Source organism: Acomys minous (genome assembly GCF_964271855.1).
Source record: "Acomys minous genome assembly, chromosome: 4".
NCBI lineage: Eukaryota > Metazoa > Chordata > Mammalia > Rodentia > Muridae > Acomys > Acomys minous.
The window spans coordinates 76003600-76031373 of record NC_140486.1 but is presented as its reverse complement, the minus strand read 5'-3'; the positions used below and the strand labels follow the sequence as shown (position 1 = coordinate 76031373).

The window sequence follows — 27774 nt, the reverse complement described above, 5'->3', positions numbered from 1 at the left end:
GTAACCATTGTGACATTTGATAAACCTATTAAAAGAAAAATAACAAATGACAGGTTTCCACATTGCATTGAACTAGTTTTACTTTCTGTTACTCATTTACATGTGTTATAGGGATCAAGGTTTTTCCACAAATACATTCTTGACTCTCATAAATTACCCCTCTCACTAAACTTAGCAACATTACTCAAACATGAGAAACACCAGTATTACTATGGACTATTTATTCATTAGAAGACTTTGGATATATACTTATCACCTACTGAATGTGTATACCTCTTGTAATATCTGAGTATTATGAGGCTAAAGAGATCGGCAGCTTCTCTTCTAAAGCTTAGCTCTAGTGGTGCTATAATTCAAATGGTGACATCTGTAAAGACGTTCTTTTCCTTTTATCCTTTCTTAAGGATGTGCCTTACAAATACAAATCAGACAACTGACATTGAGGTACATGGTTTTGTAGGACTTTAATAATCATCAGTACACTTAAAGCAGTACTTTTTTTTATATATACACTGTTGCTTTTCTTTAAAAGTTCCAGGACATATTAATATTTCTTGGGAGGCACAATTGTATCAGCTTGCACATGAAAATTACCTTCCATGGCTTTTAGAACTGTGAAAAGGTTCTTCAATATTATATTCTTCCCAATTGTAGCCTAAAATAGAGAACCAGAAAATGTTATATTAAATTTAGGTTACTATCGTCAGTGTACCTTAGAACATTGCCTCATTTATTCACCTCATTCTTCTACATTCTCAAATGAAATTACAGAAGAACATCAATAAAAAAGAAACACTTGTCCCCTTATTTTAAAATGGAAAGAGAATCCACTGGCTTACCTACAGCAGTGAGGTTCCTGTAGGTCTCTAGCATCACATCATTGTAGAGAATTTTCTGGGAATGATCCAGCAAAGCCCATTCTTCCCAAGTGAAGTTCACATGCACATCATCATAGGTCATTGCATCCTAAAATATGCCACACATGTGTACAACAGATAGCATGATACTGATAATACTGTAAATGTATACTTCACTGACAATATATTCATATAATTCTGTTGCTTACCCCCACTTATTTCCTGAATTACCAAATTATTTTATAAGGAAACTGAATAATGAGGCTCACCTCTGCCATTTCTACATGCTTTGAATAGGATAGGATAGGATATGGTTTTGCAAGAGAGATTCCAAGTAACAGACATAAAGGGAAAGAGACAGCAAACAGATCACCAGTACAGAGCACACATCAGAGAAATTGTATGAACAATCACTAACCACAAAAAATAATGGATGAGCTGGGTGTACTGGTTCAGACCTTTGATCCCAGCACTCAGGAGGCAGAGGCAGATGTATCCCATTGAGTTGGATGCCAGTCTGCTCTATGCCACAACTTACAGGACAACTAGAGGTACCTATTAAGACCTTGACTCCCCTGCAAAAATCAATCAACCAAACAAGTAAAATGATAGCAAGAACTTAGAAGTCTTTACTGAAGTTCCTACAAAGAATCATATATTCACTCCAGTCCTGTGCTCATCTTCCAGAAACCTGGAGTGCCCCAGTTTAAACTGCAACATTAATAAGAACTTGATAAAAGGGAATGCACATTTAGATAGTTAGAAATGGACAGATGAAAATATTAGCAATGTAAATGTCGATCATATATAAGCTACATAGGGCTAGAGAGATGGTTTGGCAGCGAAGAGCTCTTGCAGGTCTTCCAAATAATGGGGATCAATGTCCCGTGTTTACATGGCGGCTCACAACTATACATTGTTCTAAGTTCAGGACTTCAGAAGTCAGCTTCTGACTCCTGTGAGGACCTGGCACATATGAGGTACATATTTGTGCATATGGCAAAATACTAATATTCATTCAAACACTTCAAAACAAACACAACAGGTACGAATAATGTCACACACCTTAAATCCAATAACTCAAAAGGGTCAGGTAGTGTTAATGCCAGGAATACATGCCATCCAGAGAAAGAAAATATATTCTCTGCCAAACTTCAAAGTTTAAGATGAAGATCAGCACAACAGCATATGCTGGAAATGCGCATAACCTATAATCCAGGCCCATCAGCTACTATTATACAAACAAAACCAAAAAGGCCAGACATGTTGGCCTCTGTCTAATCCCAATACTCTGGAGTTACAGTGAGGGAATTTCTAAGTTTGAGGCCTGCCTGATCATCATACCCACTTTCATGACAGCCAAGGCTACACAGTGAAAATTTGTCTTCAGAAACAAAAACAAAATTAAAAATATAAAATCATCAGGCTAGCAGAATAGCTTAGCATAGAACAGCAACTGCTTCTGCTGTATCCTATGTGATTTGGGGCAGAGTCTGTCATGGAGAAGGCAGGGCTGATGATTAGTTTAAGCCACAGCACAGTAGACACAAAGAGCAGGAAACAGGTTGAGTTCTAGACACACAAATCCCATCCCCAATAAGGAATCTAGAAAGGATCCTACTACAAAAGCTCCTCAAAGAAAATTACAAAGGAGAGACAAGTGTTCAAAGACATCATCCTATCTGGGAGCTTTTTGATTCAACCAACTACATTCTGACCCTGGTCACAGTAAGCTCATGGTCATCCCATGATGGAACTGCATGTAATCTAATTTCAATGATCCTCACAGAATAACAACATGTTCAAAGTCTCTTCTGACACTCAGGATGATCTTTTGTGCCATGTCTTGTAAAATCAGAAAACAAATTATATCTTTCCAACATGCAATGGCACAGAAATACCCCTTCCCACTCCAATAGGCAGGGATATGTACATAGTGAAGTAAAGTTAGACCAAGGCAAGAAACTCAGCATGGCAAAGACCAAATCCTGTAGCTCTTTCTCAGATACCCCAGGCTTCAGTTTCAAAGAGCTTGGATGGCCTTATACCTGAAACTTCTCATATATATATAATAAAGTCTATTTCCCATTGAAATTCTGACCTTCAGTACTCTCAACACTCTGGTCTCACAGGTCCTACATGAATAGCTGACTAAGCTCTGTGTATGTACAGCTTTCTATGCCTTTTGGTATCTCATGTCCTTATATTTTACACATTACTCTAAAAGAGAATATACTCAGGTTCTGTCCAGCAGCAAAATCACTTTTTTGCATGCCATTTTGTTTTGTTCTAACTTGCTTGTCTTCTGCTATGATTAAATCCTCTAACCAAAAGCAACTCAGGTAATGAATGGATTTTTGGGTGGTTCTGCCAGATCACAGTTCATCATTTTGGGATCTTAGGAGAGAAACTCAAGCTAGAATATGAAGGCAAAAGCCACAGGCAAACATTATTTCCCGGCTTGTTCTTGAAATAAAGATTTTCAAAGAAGCAGCATTTTTGTATTATACACGTAAACGGCTTGTTTTGCACAAATTGCTTTGTAAGTCATAAGCACTTTTGAAAACAAGTCTATTCCCATTTTTATTTGTATGTTTATGTGAGAGACAATGTCTTCCATAGGTGTACAAGTGACACACCAGAGGAGGGTGTCAGATGCCTTGGATCAGCCTCCCAACTTGGGGTGGGTGTTGGTATCTGAACTCAGCTCAGGTCCCAAAAGAATATTTGTTGAATGACCTGCCCTGCTCACAAAGTACTTTTTATCCAGTAAACAAAAAGTCTTTTGCAAATTAATAACAACAAGACCTAAATAAGTATGGAAATAAATAAAGGATCCCTTGGAACCCAATGCCTCAGTATTAAAAAAAAAAAAATGGGTATGGTACCAGGTAGGATTCCTCCAGACCGTCCCACCGCTGTTACCTGACCCTGGTGCTGCAGCTTCCTCTCTTCCTGCCCATGCCTCCTGCAGATACCACAGACCATCTACTCTGCCCTTCCGTTCCCACATCATCTCTGTGCCCAGGTCACATTTGGGCAGACACTCCTTGCTCAAACACACGCCACGCCAGGCAGAGGACACCATTTGTCTTCTGACCTGATTTTCCCAGTTGCTCTTAGCACTGAACTAGAAACCCAGAGGTAGCTTCACCTCCGCTCACCCCGGCCATACCTCCTGTGTACTGCTAAGATTATCTCCCCCTGGCTGCTTCTTCCCTCAGCCTCCAATACAAACAAGCCTTTCTCCTTGCAACAGACCCACCAAACAGGTCAGTAAAAGAGGCAATACTCAGCCAACACAGTCTCTGAAAATCCAGAGAGCAAACAGAAACCAAGGAACAAAACTCCCTCCAAAATAAGACAAATGGAGGAATCAGCACCAAAATCTATAATCACCCCAAGCACTAATGACAAGGCACCAGCACAGGAACATAATCAATAATAGCCAGGGAAATATGGCACCAACAAGGCCAAGTTGACCTACCACAGCAGGAGAAAAAGATTTTAAAACCAGCTCTATGAAGATGACAGAGGTCTTTTAAAAGAGAATGCAGAAACCCCTAAAGAAATCAAGGAAAACATAATCAAACAATTGGACCCCCCCCCAATAAATCCCTTAAATAAAGCTAAAGAAAACAAAGAGTTCAAAGCAACACATAAAACTTACAAGAACTAAAAATGGAAATAGAAGCAATTTAAAAAGCACAAACAGAAGGAATCCTAGAAATGAAAATTCTTGGACTGCAAAAAGGAATGACAGAGCCAAGATTCACCCATAGAATAGAGATGGGAGAGAAAATCTCAGGCATTAAAAATACAATAGAAGAAATGATACATTTTAATCTAAGAGCTCCCTGACAACAAGCATCCAGGAACTTCGGCACATTATGAAAAGACAAAAACTAGAGAAAACAGAGACAGAGGAAGGAGAAAAACACCAGATCAAAGGTCCAGAAAAAAAGTCAACAAAATCATAGAAGAACATTTCCTTACCCTAAAGAAGCTTCCTACTGAAGTACAAGAAGCATACAAAATACCAAATAGATTGTAACAGAAAAGAAAGTCCTCCTGCCACATAATAATGAAAACACTAACCATATAGGATGAAAAGCTGAAACAAACAAACAAAAAAACCAAACCAAATCAAGTAAAATATAAAGGTAGATCTAACAGAATTATACCTGTCTGCTCAATGCAAATTCTAAAGGCTAGAAGAGCTTAGATGTATGTGCTGCAAACTTTTTTTTTAAAAAGATTTATTATTTATTTCTTGTATATGAGTGCTTTATCTGCAGAGGAGAGCATCAGATCACATTATAGATGTTTGTGAGTCACCATGTGGTTGCTGGGAATTGAACTCAGGACCTCTGGAAGAGCAGGTGGTGCTCTTAACCACTGAGCCATCTCTCTAGCCCTTGCTGCAGACTCTTAAGAAAGTATAGAAATCAGCCCGAATTCCTATACCCAGAAATTTTTTAATTGCCAAAAATGGAGAAAGTGAGACATTCCATGATAAAATCAAATGTAAACAATATATATCTACAAATACAGCCCCCCCGCAAGGCGTTAAAGGAAAAAACTCCAAGCCAAAGTGGTTAACTATACACATGAAAACACAGAATATAAATAATCTCACGTTATTAGTAAAACCAAAAGACGGGAATCTCTCTCTCTCTCTCTCACACACACACACACACACCCGACCACCACCACCACCACCACCACCACCACCGCCGCTGCTGCTGCTGCCACCACCAAAACTCCAGGAATTTACAATCACTGTTCATTGATATCTTTCAATACCAATGACCTCAATTTGCCCATAAAAAGACACAATATAAGAGAGTGGATGCTAAACCAGTATCCATCCTTCTACCACATACACACAGTAAGCACAGCTCAATATCAAGGATAGGTATTACCTCAAGGTAAGGGGTTGGAAAAAGATATTCCAAGCAAATGAACCTAAGAATCAAGCTTGTGTGGCCACTTCAATATCTAAGGAAATAGACTTCAGACAAAACTCATGGCACACAATGGAAGTGGTAATAAGAGGAAAGTACACAGCACTAAGTGCTTACATTTAAAAAAAAAATGGAGATATCTCTTACTAGTAACTTAACAGCACACCTGAAACCTTTAGAGTAAAAAGAAGTAAACACACCTAAAAGAAGTAGACAGAAAGAAACCACTGAATTGAGGGATAAAATCAGTAAAGTAGAAATAAAGAGATAATAAAAATAATTATGAAGGGGCTGGAGAGATGGCACAGAGGTTAAGAGCAATGACTGATCTTCCAAAGGTCCTGAGTTCAATTCCCATCAACCACATGATGGCTCGCAAGCCTCTACAGTGAAATCTGGTGCCCTCTTCTGGCCTGCAGGTACTACATGCAGGTAGAACACTGTATACATAATAAATAAATAAATTAAAAAAAAAAAGAATCAATGAAACAGAGTTGATCCTTTGGAAAAAAAATCAACAAAATGGGCAAAACCTTATCCAAACTAACTAAAAGACATAAATAATATGCAAATTTTAAAAATCAGAAACAAACAGGAGGGCATACCAACAGGCAACAAGGAAATCCTGAGAATCATAAGGACACACTTTAAAACGTATATTTCAAATTGGGAAATCTAAAAGAAATGGATAATTTTCTTGATAGATATCCATTACCAAAGTTAAATCAAGATCAGAAAAGTAATTTAAGTAGACCTGTAACTGTTGGAGAAGAGTCTTGTGTACTGTTTTCAAATGCAGATTTCAATGCCCTGCGATCTGGCTACTGCCCTGCTATGGACAGTGTTATGAAAGTTAAACCATTTCCTGTATACATGTGATGCGTGGAATACTCCCTAATTATCTCTGATTGGATAGTAAATGTTGCTGATAGCTTGTAGCTGGGCAGAGAGAAAAGTGGAAGGCGGGACTTCCTGTGGGAGGGAGAAAGGAACTCTGGGAAGAAAACAACAGGCAGACCTTTTCACCAGGAGACACGAATGGTGATAGATGTGACTATGGGCCTAGAAGGTATAGCTAGCCAAGTGGTTAGATGGGGTTAGGTGGTTGGGTTAACTTGGATGAGCTAGGTGAGAGTCTAAGGCCTCTACCTTTAAATTATTAAAAGGTATTTGTGTCTTTATTTTTATGGCTGAAGGGCCACCTAGGGTGATACAACAAAATGGCACCCAACTTACAGTAATTAGAATCCATGCTTACAGCATGAGAAGGCCCTGGGGGGAAAGGTAGGGAAGAGACAGGCTAGCCAGACAAGGGGCCTAGACTTATAAAAATAGAACAAAAGCAGACCAAAGCCTCAAGCATGCTAGAAAGAGCTAGGCCTGAAGCTGTATGTGAAATGGAAAACACGATAGCAGATGGTGCTGAGATCTTGTATAGTTTTGCTTTGGTGTTGTTTTTATGGAGCCAGTTACAGTGTGTTCAGTTTTCTGTGCATTCGATAAGAAAGCCCAAAGTAAAGCAGACTTAGGTAAGGAAAGAACTAAGATGTTAAACTATAAGCAGCAAGAATAGAGGAAAGAAAAGGGTCCTTCCAGAGAGAAAAAAGGAAATTGGTAGCACCTGGAACACAGAACTGTCTGGCTGCAAGATGTCTGACAGCTCTTTCTGCGAAGGGCCCACCAAAACATTACAGCAACACCTAAATTCCCAGAAATAAAAGACAAGAATTTGCTACTATGGCATGAGATAATATGAGTGGACCAAAAATTATAATTTTCTTGTTTCTTTGCTTGATTTTTACTTGAATGTTTTTGGCTTTTTCTAATAGTGGGAAATAGGATATTTTTATTGTTTGGCATTACTAAAACGTAAGAGGTTTTAAAAATATTTTTAGTATATTTAGAATGTCACTACAGTTAAAATTTGTTGTTTTCTAAATTATAGAGTTATAATGATTTGGAACTGAGGTTAAATATTTGAGCAGGGTGGTGGTAAACCACAATACTAATCCCAGAACACAGGAGACAGAGACAGGCATATCTCTGTGAATTCTAGACAATTCTGGTGTATACAATGAAGTCAGGGCATGACCCCCTGCTGATAATCTAAAGCTGTTTACGAATTTACAGCCTAAAATTCAAAATGACATATTGTTTTCCCTTAAAGGTACTATGTAGATTGTTGCTTAATAACAAATAATAATATCCTTACTGCTCTAAAAAATAAATGCACATCAATCTTAAATTTATATATTAAAAAAGGGGTGCGATGTTATTCTGAGCAGCCAGGCAGTCTCCATAGGATGTGGGGCTCCTACAGGTGAACTGGTGCCAAAAAACATTCTGCCATAGAAAAAGATATATTCTGTTAGTCAATGTAATGACACAGAGACAAACATGCAAGCTGCATGCCTTCTGTAGTCAAGAGGTAGTGAAAGCTAACATGAGGTAGAGTGTCACACTGCTCTGAGAAGCCAGCAGTCTTCTTAGGATGCGGGGCTCCCATGAGAAAACTGCTGTCAAGTCAGCTTAGCTCGAAATACAGAACCAAGACCCAAACCTCAAAACAAGTACAATATACTTAAAAATGTGCTTGAGCACTAAGACAGGAAGGGGTTTAAATAAAGTTAAATATAGGAAAATATGTTAAAATTAAAAGATAAAAATGGAAGGATAGACATACCCAGTTAAATTTAAAAAGAAAGGAAAAAAAAAAAGGAAGGATAGCTGTGGAGGAATGTCTTGAGTGAATTTAACAACTGTCAATAAAGTACTGTTTAGCCAATCAGCTGGGCAGAAGGACAGGAAGTGGAAGGCGGGACTTCCTGGAGAGAAGGAGGAGCTGGGAGTTGATAGATGACAGAGACAGTTAGGGAGAGAAGCCACCTGAGGACCATCAGATTGGCAAGTGCGTGGGATATATGTTGGTTAAGAAGATTAGTTTATTTTAGTTCATTGTTAGATTAGTAGCAGTTTAGATTCTGCCCAACATAGTGATTACAGCTTTAAGTTTCAGTCTCTTTGTGCCAGTTATTGGCTTCCTAGGCTGAACAGATACAATTTATTGCAACAGACATCTATATCCACATAAAAAGTAAGTCTCCAAGGAAAGGAGACAAAGAAAAAATATAATTAAATACATGCCTTTGATCCCAATACTTGGGAGACAAAGACAGAAACAGATAGGTTCCTTGTGAGTTTGAAGTCAGCCTAATCTACTGAGCAAATCCATGACAGGATAGGCTACACAGAGAAACCCTGTCTCAAGAAAAATAAATATATATCACTATAGAGGAGAATATTTGACTCCATATAGACTTACATGAAAATAATAAGTATATATCACTATAGAGGAGAATATTTGCACTCCATACAGACTTGCTTTGATTTATCAACATGAACCTGGTTAGATAGTCAATGGCGTGATGATATTATACACTGTCTTTCACAGAGGACAAAATAAATCAGACAAGGATAAGAATGAGACTACTAATATAAATCAGTCTCTACTTATAATGACTTCAAACTGCTGGACAAAAGGTATGTTATGTTGGGGGAGAGACTTTATGTTTATGTCAACAGGGGGAAGGCTTTGGATTACATCCAAGGTAGTAAGGATCAGATTTGACAGTGGGTGATCTCCTGAAGACCTTTGCTGTAGACAGGCAGAAAGAAATCAACAACAACAACAACAACAATGCAGGTGTTGTATATGGTTGCCCCTCTATATTGGAACAACTCAGAAACTGGCTGGCACATGGAACTATCTCCAGCCAAAATTGCAGCTATTCAGGGCCAATAAATCTTTGGCTACAAAAGTCCTCAAGCCTTATTGGGTCATTCTCTTATATGGCATGAATGGAGACTTATATTACAATTGTGGTTACAATCCGAACTAGCTTATAAGAAAGATGTCTTTCATCTGCTCAGAAAGCAGAACATCATCTTTTACTGATCTGTGCATCTTGCACATTTCATAAATTTATAATTATAGAACTGTATATTACTTGTGAGAGTTTATATGTTTACAGAACAAAAGAACCAGACACTAATGGAATGGAGATGGCCTTGACAAAATTCATCCTCTAGGATACTGAGACACTGAGATGTATTTGGTCTGGCATCTTGCTTTATCCAACCCTAGATGACCTCAGTTCTCCCAGTCTTACAGACTGATTCAGTCAGGACTTCACTTAAACCTAAACTCTCATAGCACCAAAAGACTGGACAAGAAATGTGACAGTAAACTTATTCAGACTTAACCATTTTTCTACTTTTCTTTTGGGCCTCCCAAAAGGAATCCTATGCCCCAAGTCAGCAGGAAGCAATGTCAAGAAGAATAATGTCTTATTCCCTTGGGTTGGGGTAAGTAGGTTTGGTTGTTCTATTGGGTGATAGACACATGTCAATATAACCAAGTTGAGAAAAAGTGGGGAATATAGGAATACCATATAAAAATACTAGAATAAAAGTGTAGATTATCAAATGTACTCTTCAGTGGCACAGTCACGAGAACAAGTCATAGAGGCTTTGTTTGATTAAGTTCTGAAGACCTCTGACTGTCCAGCATGATCTCTAGACAACCAGAACAGCTGTTAACACTTCAGTGACAAAGTTCCAAAGATCTCCAGCTGATTAGCACTGCCCTTAAATACGTATAGTCCAGGTGTAATTTTGCACAAAAACTACTTTGAAATCTGCCTTTTTTCCTAAAACTTTCTTTCTCTTTATATCTCAGCCCTAATGAAATTTGCACTGGAAAACTTTTTCCCACAGAGAATGTTGAAAGAAGGCATCTGGCCAAAGGCTTGAGACAACGAGAGTGTTTTTAATTTGACTGTGTGCACTGAAGCAGAAACTGTTTGAAAGAAAGTTAGGATATTGACATAACAGTACCTGGCTAGATACTGTTAGCTGTAGAAAAATCTCTTTAGAATTTGCTTTGAATTCAATAGAAGGTAAGCTTGGAACATAATGCTTTACAGATATTTCACTGGCAATTAGCCTAGGCTGGGATAACACACCTGTTGGTTTGGGACTGGAAATAAGTCAAGTTTTTTTCTGTGTTAAAGAACATTTACTTCAAGCTATGTTGCTATTACAATCATGTAAACACAATGGCTTTAGCCCTGGGAAATTTATGATTAAACTTTGCCGAGTATTACTTAAGGAATAATAATCAAGTCATGTTGATCATTGCTTGAATATTGTTGGATTTTTGCTGTATGCTTTAGTGTAGTTTAGACAGAACTGTTTGTATTTCTTTGTTGGTGTGTTTTCTTGATATGTTGATTTTTAAATGCCCTATTGATTGTAAAAGATGAGAAAATCATGATGTAATTTGCAATGAAAAAATTGAATTTCACCTTAAATAAAGTACTGAGCTTAGCCCAGGAGAGACAGAAAGAGCAATCAAGTAACAGAAACGGAAAAAGCAGAAGGAAAAAAAAAAAATTCTTCTGGGCTACAAGACCTTTCAGTTTGTACCGCAACCTATGCTTGGGCTAATATTTATTTTTTCCTCTGTTCCTCAACCTCTCCTTAACAACTAGTTCCTTTAGCTAGTTGTTCACCAACAGTTAATTTCCCTTAATCATCTGTTCGCCAGCTGCTCAATTCTCCCTACTACAGAACCGTCAAGACCTTCTCTTCTCTAGTTTTCACTGGTTCTCGGAGCTGGTCTGTAGTACTTCAGAGCTATTGGTATTATCAAATAAGGTTATTTTTGTTTATATTGATATGGATTATTGTATATTGCTACAGTTTAAGGCTTTCACTGGCACAAATATTTGTATATTGATACTAAAATTAAGATTATTTTGTTGCAACATAATGTATGTTTCAACTCTTGTATAAAATATTGGACCTTTGCACCGCACTTAAATGCAATGCAATGTTTACTTCCAGTCCTTTTAAGTAGCTGCTATTACAAATTGTTTAGAATAATTAAATAATGCAAGTAAGTGGAGTCAATCAGACTCATGGTGGGGTTAAATACTAGTCTAGTTTATCACAGAAATATTTGTCCTAAGTTAAACAGATAGTAAACAGCTAAAAACAAGCAACATTTACCTATTAAGATGTGAACAGACAGACTGACAGATAGATAGAAAATAAAGCATAAGTTGTTTAGGATTTAAAAAGATGTTGCAGGTATAAGATGTTTTAAGGATATTAAATGCAAAATATGAAGATTTGAGGAAGTTGTAAATGGGTGTTTTAGGTTGGATATGCAAATTAGGAAAGAAATTGAGTTAGATACAAATTTCTGAATTTACCACGGTAGACTGCCAAGTACAAATGGAATGGACATTGTGAATGTAATTTATGCCTGATAGTTCTTGTAACTGTTATTTTATATAGTTATTCTTATAATAAAAAGTCTTTTATTGGGCTGAAAAGGGGAAATGTTGGGAAAGGGTCTTATGTACTGTTTTCAGATGCTGATTTCAATGTTTTTATAAAAGCTGAACCATCTCCTGCATCCATGCGATTTGAGGAATCCTCTCCAATTATCCCTGATTGGATAATAAAAGTTGCTTACAGCATGTAGCTGGACAGAGAAAGAAGTGGAGGTCAGGACTTCCTGGGTGGGAGTACAGGGTGGGAAGGAACTCTAGACAGAAGAGAGAGGTAGGACTTTTTGCCAGGAGGCATGAGAGGAGATGGGCATCACTACACACCTGGAAGGTCTATCGAGCCCCATGGCGGTATGGGTGAGGTGCTCGAGTTAACTTAGATAAGCTAGTTGAAGTCTGTCCAGTTAAGGCTTAACTTCTAAAACAATAAAAGGCCTTAGTGTCTTTATTTTTATGGCTGACAGGCCTCCAAGGGTCCTATAATACATACCCTCTAGTGAAATAGAATAATTCATTAGAAGCCTTGCAACTGAAAAAATCCAGGGCTGGATGGGTTTAGTGCAGAATTCTACCAGACAAGACTTAATGCCAATACTGCTCACAGTATTTTACACAATAGAAACAGAAGGAACACTACCCAATTCATTTTATGAAGTCACAGTAACCCTGATATGCAAAGCACATAATGACTAACCAAAGGAAGAGTATTACAGACCACTTTCCCTCATGAATATAGATGCAAAAATACTCAAACTGAATCCAAGAACAGGTCAAAGGGTCATCCACAATGTTTGAATAGGCTTCATCCCAGAGATATGCAGGAATGGTTTACCATATGAAAATCAGTAAATGTAAATTACCATATAAATAAAATGATAGAAAAAGCCCACAGGGTCTTTTGATTAAACAAGCCTTTGACAAAATCCAACACCAATTGATGACAAAAGTCTTGGAGAGATTAGAGATACAACAGACATATCTAAACATAATAAAGAAAATTTACAGCAAGCCTATAGCCAACAGCCTACAGCCTACAGCCAAATTAAGTAGAGAAAAATAAAAAACAATCCCACTAAAAATCAGGAACAAGGCAAGGCTGTCCACACTCTCCATATCTATTCAACATAGTACTTGAAGTTCTAGCCAGAGTGAGAAGAAAAATTAAAGAGATCAGGGGATATAATGTGGAAAGGAAGAATTCAAAGGATACTAACTGGCAGATGATATGCTAGTATATATAAATGACCCCGAAAATTACATGACCAAAGTCCAACAGCTGATAAACACTTTCAGAAAAGTTGCTGGATCAAGATTAACTAAAAAAAAAAAAAATCAGTAGTCCATCTATATAAAAATGACATTGTTGGTTTTATATTACCAGTATTATTAGTAGTATTAATATGCCCAGCTAGCAATCAATCAAGGCACCGACACTTGTTATGTTTTAAAATAGCCTTAGTTAACCTGGGGCAGGACAGATATCAATCCTCTAAAATATCTCCCATATCCATCCACACCAGCCATGTGTTTCTCTTCCATCTAAACCATGATGGTGAGACCTCCTTCCTCTCTCCTTCCAGTCTTTCTCTTCCTTCCTCTTCCCAGGATTCCTCTCTCTGCCCAGGAACCTTAGACACACCTATCTCATCTGCCCTGCCCAGGTGGGATGGCTTTTTATTAATTAGCATCAAAATACATCAGACCATCCCTCAACAAGAGACCAGAGGAAAGAGAAAAGAAGGCCGCCATGGGTCAGATGGTAGAGAAACACGTAACAGGTGTGGATAGAGATTCGGCCCAGATGAAGAACATTAACAAGCACTTGGGATTATGGATGGGGGGGGTTGCTTGATAGAAATTATTAGACAGATGGCATGGGATTGAGGCAGGTATCCCATACCTGCTCCACCATGGGAAGTCGTTTAGAGGATTAATGTCTGCCCTGCCCCAGGTTAACTAAGGCTATTTTAAAATATAAAAAGTGTCTATATCTTAATTAATTGTGAACCGCCCATACTAATAACACAGATTAATTAAAGACAACATGACATATATACTGATAAAAAAAATCAATCAGGCAAACAACATCCCTCACAATAACCACAAATATTATATTATTTGTTAGAATAACTATAAAAAAGCAATTGAAAGACTTTTGTGATAAAGACCTTCAAGTATTTAAAGAACAAAATTGAAGACTATATTAGAAGATATAAACATCTCTTATGTTCAGTAGGATTAATGCAGTAAAAATGGCCATCCTACCAAAACCAGTCTACAGATCAACTTAGTCCCAATCAAATTTCCAAAAATAATTGTTTACAGACATTGAAAGGACAATTCCTACATCATAGAATAATAAAAACCCAAGATAGCTTAAAAAAAAAATTCTGAACAACAAAATAACTGCATGATAAAGGCATAAAAACAGAGACATTGTTTAGTGGAATTGAATTGAAGACTCAGACACAATTCCACCAACACATGAACACCTGATGTTCAATAAGAAAAATTTAAATACACAATGGAAAAAGGACAGCACATTCAACAAATGGTGCAGGTTGAACTGTATCTCTGCATGTAGAAGAATGCAAATAGATTCCTATTCATCACCACACAGAAAACTCAAGTCCAAGTGGACCAAAGACCTCAAAATAAAATCAGATGCTAAAACTGATAGAAGAGAAAATGGAAAATATCCCTAAATGCATTAGCCAGGAAAAAAAAAAAACCTTTTGAAGAGAATACCAATACTGTAGGCACTAAGATCAACAATTAATAAACAGGACACCATGAAACAGAAAAGCTTCTGTAAGGCAAAAACAAACAAAAACACAGTCAGTTGGACAAAGACACCCTAAAGAATGGGAAAAGATTTTTAACAACTCAACCAACAGTACAGGCCTAATACTCAAAATGTACAGAGAACTCAAGAAAGTAGATGTTCCAAGATCAAAGCAATTCAATTAAAAATGGGGTACAGATCTAAACAGAAAATTCTCAGTATAGGAATTTCAAACAGCTGTGAAACACTTAAAGAAACATTCAACATCCTTAACCATCACAGAAATGCAAATGAAAATTACTTTGAGATTCCATCTTACAAATGTCATAATGGCAAAGATCAATAATACAAGTAACAGCTCATTCTAGCAAGTATGTGAAGAAAACGGAACACTGCTCCATTGCTGGTGGGGGTGCAAACTAATACAGCCACTATGGAAATCAATATTGTGATTCCTCAGAAAACTGGGAATCAGTCTATCTCAGGACCCAGCTACATGATTTTTAGGCATATATCCAAAAGACATTCCATCCTACCACAAGGATCCTCAGCTCACCTATGTCCATAGTGGCTTTACTCCTATTGGGCAGGAACTGGAAACAAGCTAGATTTCTCTCAACTGAAGAATAGATAAAGAAAACCTGGTACATTTACACAATGGATACCGAGCTGTTAAAAATGACATCACGGAATTTATAGGAAAATAGATGCAACTGGAACAAAAATCACCCTGAGTGAGGAAACCAAGACCCGGAACAGAAATGTGGCATACATTCACTTCTAAGTGGATATCAGCTAGTAGATAAAGACGCAGAGAGGATAGGTAAAGAGGAAGGCTAGAGGGAAAGGGAAAGAGAAAAATAGAAAAGATTCTGGGGGTGAATGTACACAGGAGAGGGAGGAATCATCTAGGTGGGGTGGAGGCAAAGAGTGCAGTGCAGGGAGCAACAGTTGGAATTAGGAGGCATTTGGGGGTCAGTGTAGAAAGCTAGTATACTGGTAACTGAGGGTCAGTGTAGAAAGCTAGTATACTGGTAACTGAGGGTCAGTGTAGAAAGTTAGTATACTGGTAACTGGGGGTCAGTGTAGAAAGCTAGTATACTGGTAACTGGGGGTCAGTGTAGAAAGTTAGTATACTGGTAACTGAGGGTCAGTGTAGAAAGCTAGTATACTGGCAACTGAGGGTTAGTGTAGAAAGCTAGTATACTGGTAACTGGGGGTCAGTGTAGAAAGCTAGTATACTGGTAACTGAGGGTCAGTGTAGAAAGCTAGTATACTGGTAACTAAGGGTCAGTGTAGAAAGTTAGTATACTGGTAACTGGGGTCAGTGTAGAAAGTTAGTATACTGGTAACTGAGGGTCAGTGTAGAAAGCTAGTATACTGGTAACTGGGGGTCAGTGTAGAAAGCTAGTATACTGGTAACTAAGGGTCAGTGTAGAAAGTTAGTATACTGGTAACTGGGGTCAGTGTAGAAAGCTAGTATACTGGTAACTGGGGGTCAGTGTAGAAAGCTAGTATACTGGTAACTGGGGTCAGTGTAGAAAGTTAGTATACTGGTAACTGAGGGTCAGTGTAGAAAGCTAGTATACTGGTAACTGGGGGTCAGTGTAGAAAGCTAGTATACTGGTAACTGAGGGTCAGTGTAGAAAGCTAGTATACTGGTAACTGAGGGTCAGTGTAGAAAGCTAGTATACTGGTAACTGAGGGTCAGTGTAGAAAGCTAGTATACTGGTAACTGAGGGTCAGTGTAGAAAGCTAGTATACTGGCAACTGAGGGTTAGTGTAGAAAGCTAGTATACTGGCAACTGAGGGTCAGTGTAGAAAGCTAGTATACTCGTAACTGGGGGTCAGTGTAGAAAGCTAGTATACTGGCAACTGAGGGTCAGTGTAGAAAGCTAGTATACTGGTAACTGGGGGTCAGTGTAGAAAGCTAGTATACTGGTAACTGAGGGTCAGTGTAGAAAGCTAGTATACTGGTAACTGAGGGTCAGTGTAGAAAGCTAGTATACTGGTAACTGAGGGTCAGTGTAGAAAGCTAGTATACTGGTAACTGAGGGTCAGTGTAGAAAGCTAGTATACTGGCAACTGAGGGTCAGTGTAGAAAGCTAGTATACTGGTAACTGGGGGTCAGTGTAGAAAGCTAGTATACTGGTAACTGAGGGTCAGTGTAGAAAGCTAGTATACTGGTAACTGGGGGTCAGTGTAGAAAGCTAGTATACTGGTAACTGAGGGTCAGTGTAGAAAGCTAGTATACTGGTAAGTGGGGTCAGTGTAGAAAGCTAGTATACTGGTAACTGGGGTCAGTGTAGAAAGCTAGTATACTGGCAACTGGGGGTCAGTGTAGAAAGCTAGTATACTGGTAACTGGGGTCAGTGTAGAAAGCTAGTATACTGGTAACTGAGGGTCAGTGTAGAAAGCTAGTATACTGGTAACTGGGGTCAGTGTAGAAAGTTAGTATACTGGTAACTGGGGGGTCAGTGTAGAAAGCTAGTATACTGGTAACTGAGGGTTAGTGTAGAAAGCTAGTATACTGGTAACTGGGGGTCAGTGTAGAAAGCTAGTATACTGGCAACTGAGGGTTAGTGTAGAAAGCTAGTATACTGGCAACTGAGGGTCAGTGTAGAAAGCTAGTATACTGGCAACTGAGGGTTAGTGTAGAAAGCTAGTATACTGGCAACTGAGGGTCAGTGTAGAAAGCTAGTATACTGGTAACTGGGGTCAGTGTAGAAAGCTAGTATACTGGTAACTAAGGGTCAGTGTAGAAAGTTAGTATACTGGTAACTGGGGTCAGTGTAGAAAGCTAGTATACTGGTAACTGGGGGTCAGTGTAGAAAGCTAGTATACTGGTAACTGGGGTCAGTGTAGAAAGCTAGTATACTGGTAACTGGGGGTCAGTGTAGAAAGCTAGTATACTGGTAACTGGGGGGTCAGTGTAGAAAGCTAGTATACTGGTAACTGGGGGTCAGTGTAGAAAGCTAGTATACTGGCAACTGAGGGTCAGTGTAGAAAGCTAGTATACTGGTAACTGGGGTCAGTGTAGAAAGCTAGTATACTGGTAACTGAGGGTCAGTGTAGAAAGCTAGTATACTGGTAACTGGGGGTCAGTGTAGAAAGCTAGTATACTGGTAACTGGGGGTCAGTGTAGAAAGCTAGTATACTGGTAACTGGGGGTCAGTGTAGAAAGCTAGTATACTGGTAACTGGGGGTCAGTGTAGAAAGCTAGTATACTGGTAACTGAGGGTCAGTGTAGAAAGTTAGTATACTGGTAACTGGGGTCAGTGTAGAAAGTTAGTATACTGGTAACTGGGGGGTCAGTGTAGAAAGCTAGTATACTGGTAACTGGGGTCAGTGTAGAAAGCTAGTATACTGGTAACTGGGGTCAGTGTAGAAAGCTAGTATACTGGTAACTGGGGCCAGTGTAGAAAGCTAGTATACTGGTAACTGGGGTCAGTGTAGAAAGTTAGTATACTGGGAACTGAGGGTCAGTGTAGAAAGTTAGTATACTGGCAACTGAGGGTCAGTGTAGAAAGCTAGTATACTGGTAACTGGGGGTCAGTGTAGAAAGCTAGTATACTGGCAACTGAGGGTCAGTGTAGAAAGCTAGTATACTGGTAACTGAGGGTCAGTGTAGAAAGCTAGTATACTGGTAACTGGGGGTCAGTGTAGAAAGCTAGTATACTGGTAACTGAGGGTCAGTGTAGAAAGCTAGTATACTGGTAACTGGGGTCAGTGTAGAAAGCTAGTATACTGGTAACTGGGGTCAGTGTAGAAAGCTAGTATACTGGCAACTGGGGGTCAGTGTAGAAAGCTAGTATACTGGTAACTGGGGTCAGTGTAGAAAGCTAGTATACTGGTAACTGAGGGTCAGTGTAGAAAGCTAGTATACTGGTAACTGGGGTCAGTGTAGAAAGTTAGTATACTGGTAACTGGGGGGTCAGTGTAGAAAGCTAGTATACTGGTAACTGAGGGTTAGTGTAGAAAGGTAGTATACTGGTAACTGGGGGTCAGTGTAGAAAGCTAGTATACTGGCAACTGAGGGTTAGTGTAGAAAGCTAGTATACTGGCAACTGAGGGTCAGTGTAGAAAGCTAGTATACTGGCAACTGAGGGTTAGTGTAGAAAGCTAGTATACTGGCAACTGAGGGTCAGTGTAGAAAGCTAGTATACTGGTAACTGGGGTCAGTGTAGAAAGCTAGTATACTGGTAACTAAGGGTCAGTGTAGAAAGTTAGTATACTGGTAACTGGGGTCAGTGTAGAAAGCTAGTATACTGGTAACTGGGGGTCAGTGTAGAAAGCTAGTATACTGGTAACTGGGGTCAGTGTAGAAAGCTAGTATACTGGTAACTGGGGGTCAGTGTAGAAAGCTAGTATACTGGTAACTGGGGTCAGTGTAGAAAGCTAGTATACTGGTAACTGGGGTCAGTGTAGAAAGCTAGTATACTGGTAACTGAGGGTCAGTGTAGAAAGCTAGTATACTGGTAACTGGGGTCAGTGTAGAAAGCTAGTATACTGGTAACTGAGGGTCAGTGTAGAAAGCTAGTATACTGGTAACTGGGGGTCAGTGTAGAAAGCTAGTATACTGGTAACTGGGGGTCAGTGTAGAAAGCTAGTATACTGGTAACTGGGGGTCAGTGTAGAAAGCTAGTATACTGGTAACTGGGGGTCAGTGTAGAAAGCTAGTATACTGGTAACTGAGTGTCAGTGTAGAAAGTTAGTATACTGGTAACTGGGGTCAGTGTAGAAAGTTAGTATACTGGTAACTGGGGGGTCAGTGTAGAAAGCTAGTATACTGGTAACTGGGGTCAGTGTAGAAAGCTAGTATACTGGTAACTGGGGTCAGTGTAGAAAGCTAGTATACTGGTAACTGGGGCCAGTGTAGAAAGCTAGTATACTGGTAACTGGGGTCAGTGTAGAAAGTTAGTATACTGGGAACTGAGGGTCAGTGTAGAAAGTTAGTATACTGGCAACGGAGGGTCAGTGTAGAAAGCTAGTATACTGGTAACTGGGGGTCAGTGTAGAAAGCTAGTATACTGGCAACTGAGGGTCAGTGTAGAAAGCTAGTATACTGGTAACTGGGGGTCAGTGTAGCAAGCTAGTATACTGGTAACTGGGGGTCAGTGTAGAAAGCTAGTATACTGGTAACTGGGGGTCAGTGTAGAAAGCTAGTATACTGGTAACTGAGGGTCAGTGTAGAAAGCTAGTATACTGGTAACTGGGGGTCAGTGTAGAAAGCTAGTATACTGGCAACTGAGGGTCAGTGTAGAAAGCTAGTATACTGGTAACTGGGGGTCAGTGTAGAAAGCTAGTATACTGGTAACTGAGGGTCAGTGTAGAAAGCTAGTATACTGGTAACTGGGGTCAGTGTAGAAAGTTAGTATACTGGCAACTGAGGGTCAGTGTAGAAAGCTAGTATACTGGTAACTGGGGTCAGTGTAGAAAGCTAGTATACTGGTAACTGGGGGTCAGTGTAGAAAGCTAGTATACTGGTAACTGGGGTCAGTGTAGAAAGTTAGTATACTGGTAACTGAGGGTCAGTGTAGAAAGCTAGTATACTGGTAACTGGGGGTCAGTGTAGAAAGCTAGTATACTGGTAACTGAGGGTCAGTGTAGAAAGCTAGTATACTGGTAACTGAGGGTCAGTGTAGAAAGCTAGTATACTGGTAACTGAGGGTCAGTGTAGAAAGCTAGTATACTGGTAACTGAGGGTCAGTGTAGAAAGCTAGTATACTGGTAACTGAGGGTCAGTGTAGAAAGCTAGTATACTGGTAACTGAGGGTCAGTGTAGAAAGCTAGTATACTGGTAACTGAGGGTCAGTGTAGAAAGCTAGTATACTGGTAACTGGGGGTCAGTGTAGAAAGCTAGTATACTGGCAACTGAGGGTTAGTGTAGAAAGCTAGTATACTGGCAACTGAGGGTCAGTGTAGAAAGCTAGTATACTGGTAACTGGGGTCAGTGTAGAAAGCTAGTATACTGGTAACTAAGGGTCAGTGTAGAAAGTTAGTATACTGGTAACTGGGGTCAGTGTAGAAAGCTAGTATACTGGTAACTGAGGGTCAGTGTAGAAAGCTAGTATACTGGTAACTGGGGTCAGTGTAGAAAGCTAGTATACTCGTAACTGGGGGTCAGTGTAGAAAGCTAGTATACTGGTAACTGGGGTCAGTGTAGAAAGCTAGTATACTCGTAACTGGGGGTCAGTGTAGAAAGCTAGTATACTGGTAACTGGGGGTCAGTGTAGAAAGCTAGTATACTGGTAACTGGGGTCAGTGTAGAAAGCTAGTATACTCGTAACTGGGGGTCAGTGTAGAAAGCTAGTATACTGGTAACTGGGGTCAGTGTAGAAAGCTAGTATACTCGTAACTGGGGGTCAGTGTAGAAAGCTAGTATACTGGTAACTGGGGTCAGTGTAGAAAGCTAGTATACTGGTAACTGAGGGTCAGTGTAGAAAGTTAGTATACTGGTAACTGGGGTCAGTGTAGAAAGTTAGTATACTGGTAACTGAGGGTCAGTGTAGAAAGCTAGTATACTGGTAACTGAGGGTCAGTGTAGAAAGCTAGTATACTGGTAACTGGGGTCAGTGTAGAAAGTTAGTATACTGGTAACTGGGGGTCAGTGTAGAAAGCTAGTATACTGGTAACTGGGGGTCAGTGTAGAAAGCTAGTATACTGGTAACTGAGGGTCAGTGTAGAAAGCTAGTATACTGGTAACTGAGGGTCAGTGTAGAAAGCTAGTATACTGGTAACTGGGGTCAGTGTAGAAAGTTAGTATACTGGTAACTGGGGGGTCAGTGTAGAAAGCTAGTATACTGGTAACTGGGGTCAGTGTAGAAAGCTAGTATACTGGTAACTGGGGGTCAGTGTAGAAAGCTAGTATACTGGTAACTGGGGTCAGTGTAGAAAGCTAGTATACTGGTAACTGGGGGTCAGTGTAGAAAGCTAGTATACTGGTAACTGGGGGTCAGTGTAGAAAGCTAGTATACTGGCAACTGAGGGTCAGTGTAGAAAGCTAGTATACTGGTAACTGAGGGTCAGTGTAGAAAGCTAGTATACTGGTAACTGGGGTCAGTGTAGAAAGCTAGTATACTGGTAACTGGGGTCAGTGTAGAAAGCTAGTATACTGGTAACTGGGGGTCAGTGTAGAAAGCTAGTATACTGGTAACTGAGGGTCAGTGTAGAAAGCTAGTATACTGGTAACTGGGGGTCAGTGTAGAAAGCTAGTATACTGGTAACTGGGGGTCAGTGTAGAAAGCTAGTATACTGGTAACTGAGGGTCAGTGTAGAAAGCTAGTATACTGGTAACTGAGGGTCAGTGTAGAAAGTTAGTATACTGGCAACTGAGGGTCAGTGTAGAAAGCTAGTATACTGGTAACTGGGGGTCAGTGTAGAAAGTTAGTATACTGGTAACTGAGGGTCAGTGTAGAAAGCTAGTATACTGGTAACTGAGGGTCAGTGTAGAAAGTTAGTATACTGGTAACTGAGGGTCAGTGTAGAAAGCTAGTATACTGGTAACTGAGGGTCAGTGTAGAAAGCTAGTACACTGGTAACTGGGGTCAGTGTAGAAAGTTAGTATACTGGTAACTGAGGGTCAGTGTAGAAAGCTAGTATACTGGTAACTGAGGGTCAGTGTAGAAAGTTAGTATACTGGTAACTGAGGGTCAGTGTAGAAAGCTAGTATACTGGTAACTGAGGGTCAGTGTAGAAAGCTAGTATACTGGTAACTGGGGTCAGTGTAGAAAGTTAGTATACTGGTAACTGAGGGTCAGTGTAGAAAGCTAGTATACTGGTAACTGGGGGTCAGTGTAGAAAGTTAGTATACTGGTAACTGAGGGTCAGTGTAGAAAGCTAGTATACTGGTAACTGGGGTCAGTGTAGAAAGTTAGTATACTGGTAACTGAGGGTCAGTGTAGAAAGCTAGTATACTGGCAACTGAGGGTCAGTGTAGAAAGCTAGTATACTGGTAACTGAGGGTCAGTGTAGAAAGCTAGTATACTGGTAACTGAGGGTCAGTGTAGAAAGCTAGTACACTGGTAACTGGGGTCAGTGTAGAAAGCTAGTATACTGGCAACTGAGGGTCAGTGTAGAAAGTTAGTATACTGGTAACTGAGGGTCAGTGTAGAAAGCTAGTATACTGGTAACTGGGGGTCAGTGTAGAAAGCTAGTATACTGGTAACTGAGGGTCAGTGTAGAAAGCTAGTATACTGGTAACTGAGGGTCAGTGTAGAAAGTTAGTATACTGGCAACTGGGGGTCAGTGTAGAAAGCTAGTATACTGGTAACTGAGGGTCAGTGTAGAAAGCTAGTATACTGGTAACTGGGGGTCAGTGTAGAAAGCTAGTATACTGGTAACTGGGGTCAGTGTAGAAAGCTAGTATACTGGTAACTGGGGGTCAGTGTAGAAAGCTAGTATACTGGCAACTGAGGGTCAGTGTAGAAAGCTAGTATACTGGTAACTAAGGGTCAGTGTAGAAAGCTAGTATACTGGTAACTGGGGTCAGTGTAGAAAGCTAGTATACTGGCAACTGAGGGTCAGTGTAGAAAGCTAGTATACTGGTAACTGGGGGTCAGTGTAGAAAGCTAGTATACTGGTAACTGGGGGTCAGTGTAGAAAGCTAGTATACTGGTAACTGGGGGTCAGTGTAGAAAGTTAGTATACTGGTAACTGAGGGTCAGTGTAGAAAGCTAGTATACTGGTAACTGAGGGTCAGTGTAGAAAGTTAGTATACTGGTAACTGAGGGTCAGTGTAGAAAGCTAGTATACTGGCAACTGGGGGTCAGTGTAGAAAGTTAGTATACTGGTAACTGAGGGTCAGTGTAGAAAGCTAGTATACTGGCAACTGAGGGTCAGTGTAGAAAGCTAGTATACTGGTAACTGAGGGTCAGTGTAGAAAGCTAGTATACTGGCAACTGAGGGTCAGTGTAGAAAGCTAGTATACTGGTAACTGAGGGTCAGTGTAGAAAGCTAGTATACTGGTAACTGAGGGTCAGTGTAGAAAGCTAGTATACTGGCAACTGAGGGTCAGTGTAGAAAGCTAGTATACTGGTAACTAAGGGTCAGTGTAGAAAGCTAGTATACTGGCAACTGAGGGTCAGTGTAGAAAGCTAGTATACTGGTAACTTCCTGGAATATATGAGGATGATCTTAGTAAGGATTCGTAATCATGGAGAATACAGAATCTGAACTGGCCATCCATGGACAAGAGGGCTGCATCGCTGAGGACAGTTTCCATGCAGCTCACTGAATGTAGAGAGGTCAAGCAGGTGCAGGCTTGGTGACTTCATCCCTATATTCTAGCCTCTTGTGGGCAAGAAAGTAGTGTACAGGCTACAGAAAGAAAAACCTGGATACAAACACTACTAAAAAAACCCCTCCACCTATAATATGTCCTGCCTGCAAGATGTGCAGGGGCACGGTGACACCAATCTTCTTTGAGAGACTAACCAATGCCTGATTTAACTTGAGGCCCATGTCATGAGAGGGAGCCCATGCCATGCACTGCCATGGCCAGGAACCTCACAGAGACTTACATAGCAAGCATGGTTTGTGTATGGGTCTGTGCCATGTCCTCTGCTGATACGTTACGGGCTGTCAGCTTGGTGTTTTCGTGGGACTCCAGACAGTGAGAGCAGGATACTCGGCTCACCTATGTCCATAGTGGCTTCACCTGATTTTGAAACACTTTACTCCTAAGAATTGCCTTGTCCAGCCTCAATATGAGGTCGATTGCCTTGCCTTTTTTTAAAATCTTGTTTGCGTGTCCTCTCTTTTCTTAAGTGGAAACAGAGGAGGAGGAGTGGATCTGGGGAAAAGGAGAGGTAGGCTGGTCTTAGGAGTAGTGGATAGATGGGAAATAGTGGTCAGAAGATATTGTATGAGAGAAGACTCTATTTCAACTTAAAAACATTAATTCAATTTTTTTTTTTCCTAAATGGAAATGCAGGGAGTGGAAGCAATAATGAACAAAGAGAAGTGAAATAGTGAAGACAGAAAAAGCACGACGCTGACAGATACAGTTCTTGTTCTGTGGGTGTTGATGGTGAGCATCACACAGGGGTTTCTGACAAGCTTATCCTTGGGCCCTGCTAGATATATGAAATAGAAGCTTTGCTCTTAGCAATGTGAAATATATATCATGCAGGAAACAAACATGGGTGATTGTCAGAAGTTTGCATTGTGGAATTACAGAGGTTCCTGTTCCATTAATTAAAAAAAAAAAAGTGCTCTTGCTTCTCTTTAAGGCAAACTAATGCTTGAGTAACTAATCAGAAGTACATATGTAATGTTATACAGTACTGCTACATTAGTTAAATGTTAAACATATACCATATATTAAACATATACAAACTGATATAAAAAACTTAAATGTTTAAACACATTCTCGAAAGCAAAATAAGTGTTACCATCTACGGTAGGTAATTTGATCAGAAGAAAACAAAGAGATTTGTCATTTGTCTAAGACTATTACATTTTGGTTGAACTATAATGTATTGTAATTATGTATACTCAAACAAAACTATTCAGACTGTTTCTTAAACCCATTTTTACTTCTTCATGCAGTATGACTCATTGGCAGAAAGCTCTCATACCATCGACATAAAGCAAATTTCTACCTTTTCACACTATAATAGCACATTTGCTTCTCATCTCTATAGCAACTTACTACAAAAAGCTTGATATTTAATTTTTTTCTCCACATGCCAACTAAAAATATTTAAAAAACCTTTTGAAGGGGATTGTTTCCACTAGATTCTGTGCTCTTTCTGCCCTTCATTTTATTTTGCTACCTGTATTATGGACAAGACGGCTGAAGCTCTCACGTCCACCTGACAAATGAGGTTGTATTAAAGATTAAAATCGCAAGGGAAAAAGAAGTGGGTTGGTTGACACTGCCTAAGCTGTAATTACATGCTGTTTCATGAACAAGGCAGCATTGACTGTGAGAGTCCTTTATAAGAATATAATCTTTGCTATTTATAAGTATATAATCCATTGCTATTGTCATCATTCATTTAGCATCCAACCTGTCATAAAAAGAATGAGCATGTAGGTTATTTTATAATTTAGGCCACCGTAAATATAACTGCAACGAGCACGAGAATTCTGATTCTTAAAACTACTTTCAAGTACGTGGAAAATATACTGAGAAGACTGCAGTGATCCATGCGATTCCGTCATTTCATGAGAACTCTGTGTACTGTCATCACACATACACATAGACAGAATGAGGATATGTGGAGAGCATGATTTACTGAATGGATTTTGGTAATGGGGTTGTGTGGATGCAGGTAATATGTCCAAATGCAGCATAACAGATACACTAAATATGTACAATTTCACATCAACTATAACAGTGCAGTATGGTTTTAACTAATTTTAACTGATATCTGTGGAAAATCACAACATACTGCTATCAGAGTTTATTTTATATGCTAATACACAATCCTGTGTCATATTCAGATCCATTGTTAAATTCTGGACCATATTTTATTTTCATTTTTTGTCTTCTCAAATAAATTATACTTAGTGGAACAGCTTTTATGTGACCATAACAATATATTCTGTGTCACTGAGGTCCTCTTTCTATGGCTTTGAACATAATTTTACATCAGTTTCAGTTCTACACACAATTTAAATGAAGTCGTTTCAGAAAAAAAAAAGATGTTGGTTATGTTCAATTTATAACATAAATTCAATTCAATCCAAAGGAAATAAGGAAATTCCTCAGAACTTATAACAGGACAGCTGATCTAAAACTATATGCCACAGGGGGTGGGGGGTGGAACCCTCAGAATTCTCAATAGGATTATGAAGAAATAGTACGCTGTTTGGGAAGTTTTGGTTTATTATATGTAAACATGTCTTTGTTTTAATCCCAAGTGTGATTAAATCTGGTTCAGATTGTGCACAACTGCAAACTATTCTTCGCCAGCTATAGAGTAAGTCTGAGGACTCTGGAGAGGGGATAAATGCCTGGGCCCAGAAAATGTTGGGGAGCTCCACGAAAAAAGAAGGCTGCTGGTGCCCCACTCCCCAACTGCCCCTGGTTGCCGTGGATGCATTGTAATGAGAATCAGAAGGTGAAGATGTCCTGAAATAAAGACTGGAGTTGCCTAAAGAAACCCAATGACCCTGAACAGCAGGAAGTAGCTAAGGAAAACTTCGCCCCTCCTACCCACTAACCTTCTCTCTCCTATGTGGTGTTAGGGTGTTGGAAGGGATTGTGGTGGAGAAGGGAGAAAGAGACATAAGAAACATAAATAAAATAGTTTTTTAAAAAGCAAAGTGAACAAACAGTACATATTGGTACCATGTGACTTCTGTACTTACCACAAAGCTATTTCAATATAGAATGTGTGCGTATTTGGGAAAGAATGAGGGATAAAGAGAAAAATCCAAAAACATAATCCTAAAAATATACTCATCTTCCTCAGAAGAGCTAGGGAAACTCCACCAAGAAATAAGTGACCTTGACCAATGTTCCCTTGGATTGTATGTGTATACAGTTTAAATAAACATGGACTTCACAACTCGGATAAATATAACTCACAGTGACTCCTACACTCATACTTCTGACTCTCCAGTTTCTAGTGATCTCTCTTCAAGAGACACCCCATGCTCTAGAGGTCTCTTTAGAGATGGGGATCAGAAAGATGGGCAGACAACTCATGGCCTCTTGTGGTTTCAGGCAAGCCCACACACAAAACGACATCAAAGAATAACTTAATCTGTTTCCAGACAAATGGGTTATGTCAAGAGATGTAGACTCTGCCCTATCCACCTACACAACACCATGCACACCTAGGAAACCTCTG

The 27774-nt window shown here is 39.6% G+C and overlaps 1 protein-coding gene and 2 long non-coding RNA genes across 3 annotated transcripts in view; 2 read left to right on the top strand and 1 right to left on the bottom strand.

Annotated features, from left to right (window-relative positions):
* Window positions 1–27774, bottom strand: part of LOC311596880 (uncharacterized protein) — a 42672-nt gene that overhangs the window by 7966 nt on the left and 6932 nt on the right. The window contains exons 2-3 of the mRNA XM_084780763.1: window positions 840–966; window positions 595–655 (exon numbers count right to left, since the gene is read on the bottom strand). Of these exons, the coding sequence (XP_084636889.1) occupies window positions 595–655; window positions 840–966 (188 nt within the window). The remainder of the gene's footprint in view (window positions 1–594; window positions 656–839; window positions 967–27774) is intronic.
* Window positions 8020–11471, top strand: LOC311595920. Its single transcript, XR_014778616.1, has 4 exons — window positions 8020–8732; window positions 9201–9364; window positions 10122–10189; window positions 10563–11471. It is a non-coding gene; the product is annotated as an uncharacterized lncRNA (long non-coding RNA).
* The window catches only part of LOC311595538, a 5373-nt gene continuing 1677 nt past the window's right edge, over window positions 24079–27774 (top strand). The window contains exons 1-2 of the long non-coding RNA XR_014778480.1: window positions 24079–24998; window positions 26840–27774. The exon at window positions 26840–27774 is cut by the window's right edge and continues 1677 nt beyond it. This is a non-coding gene — a long non-coding RNA (uncharacterized lncRNA). The remainder of the gene's footprint in view (window positions 24999–26839) is intronic.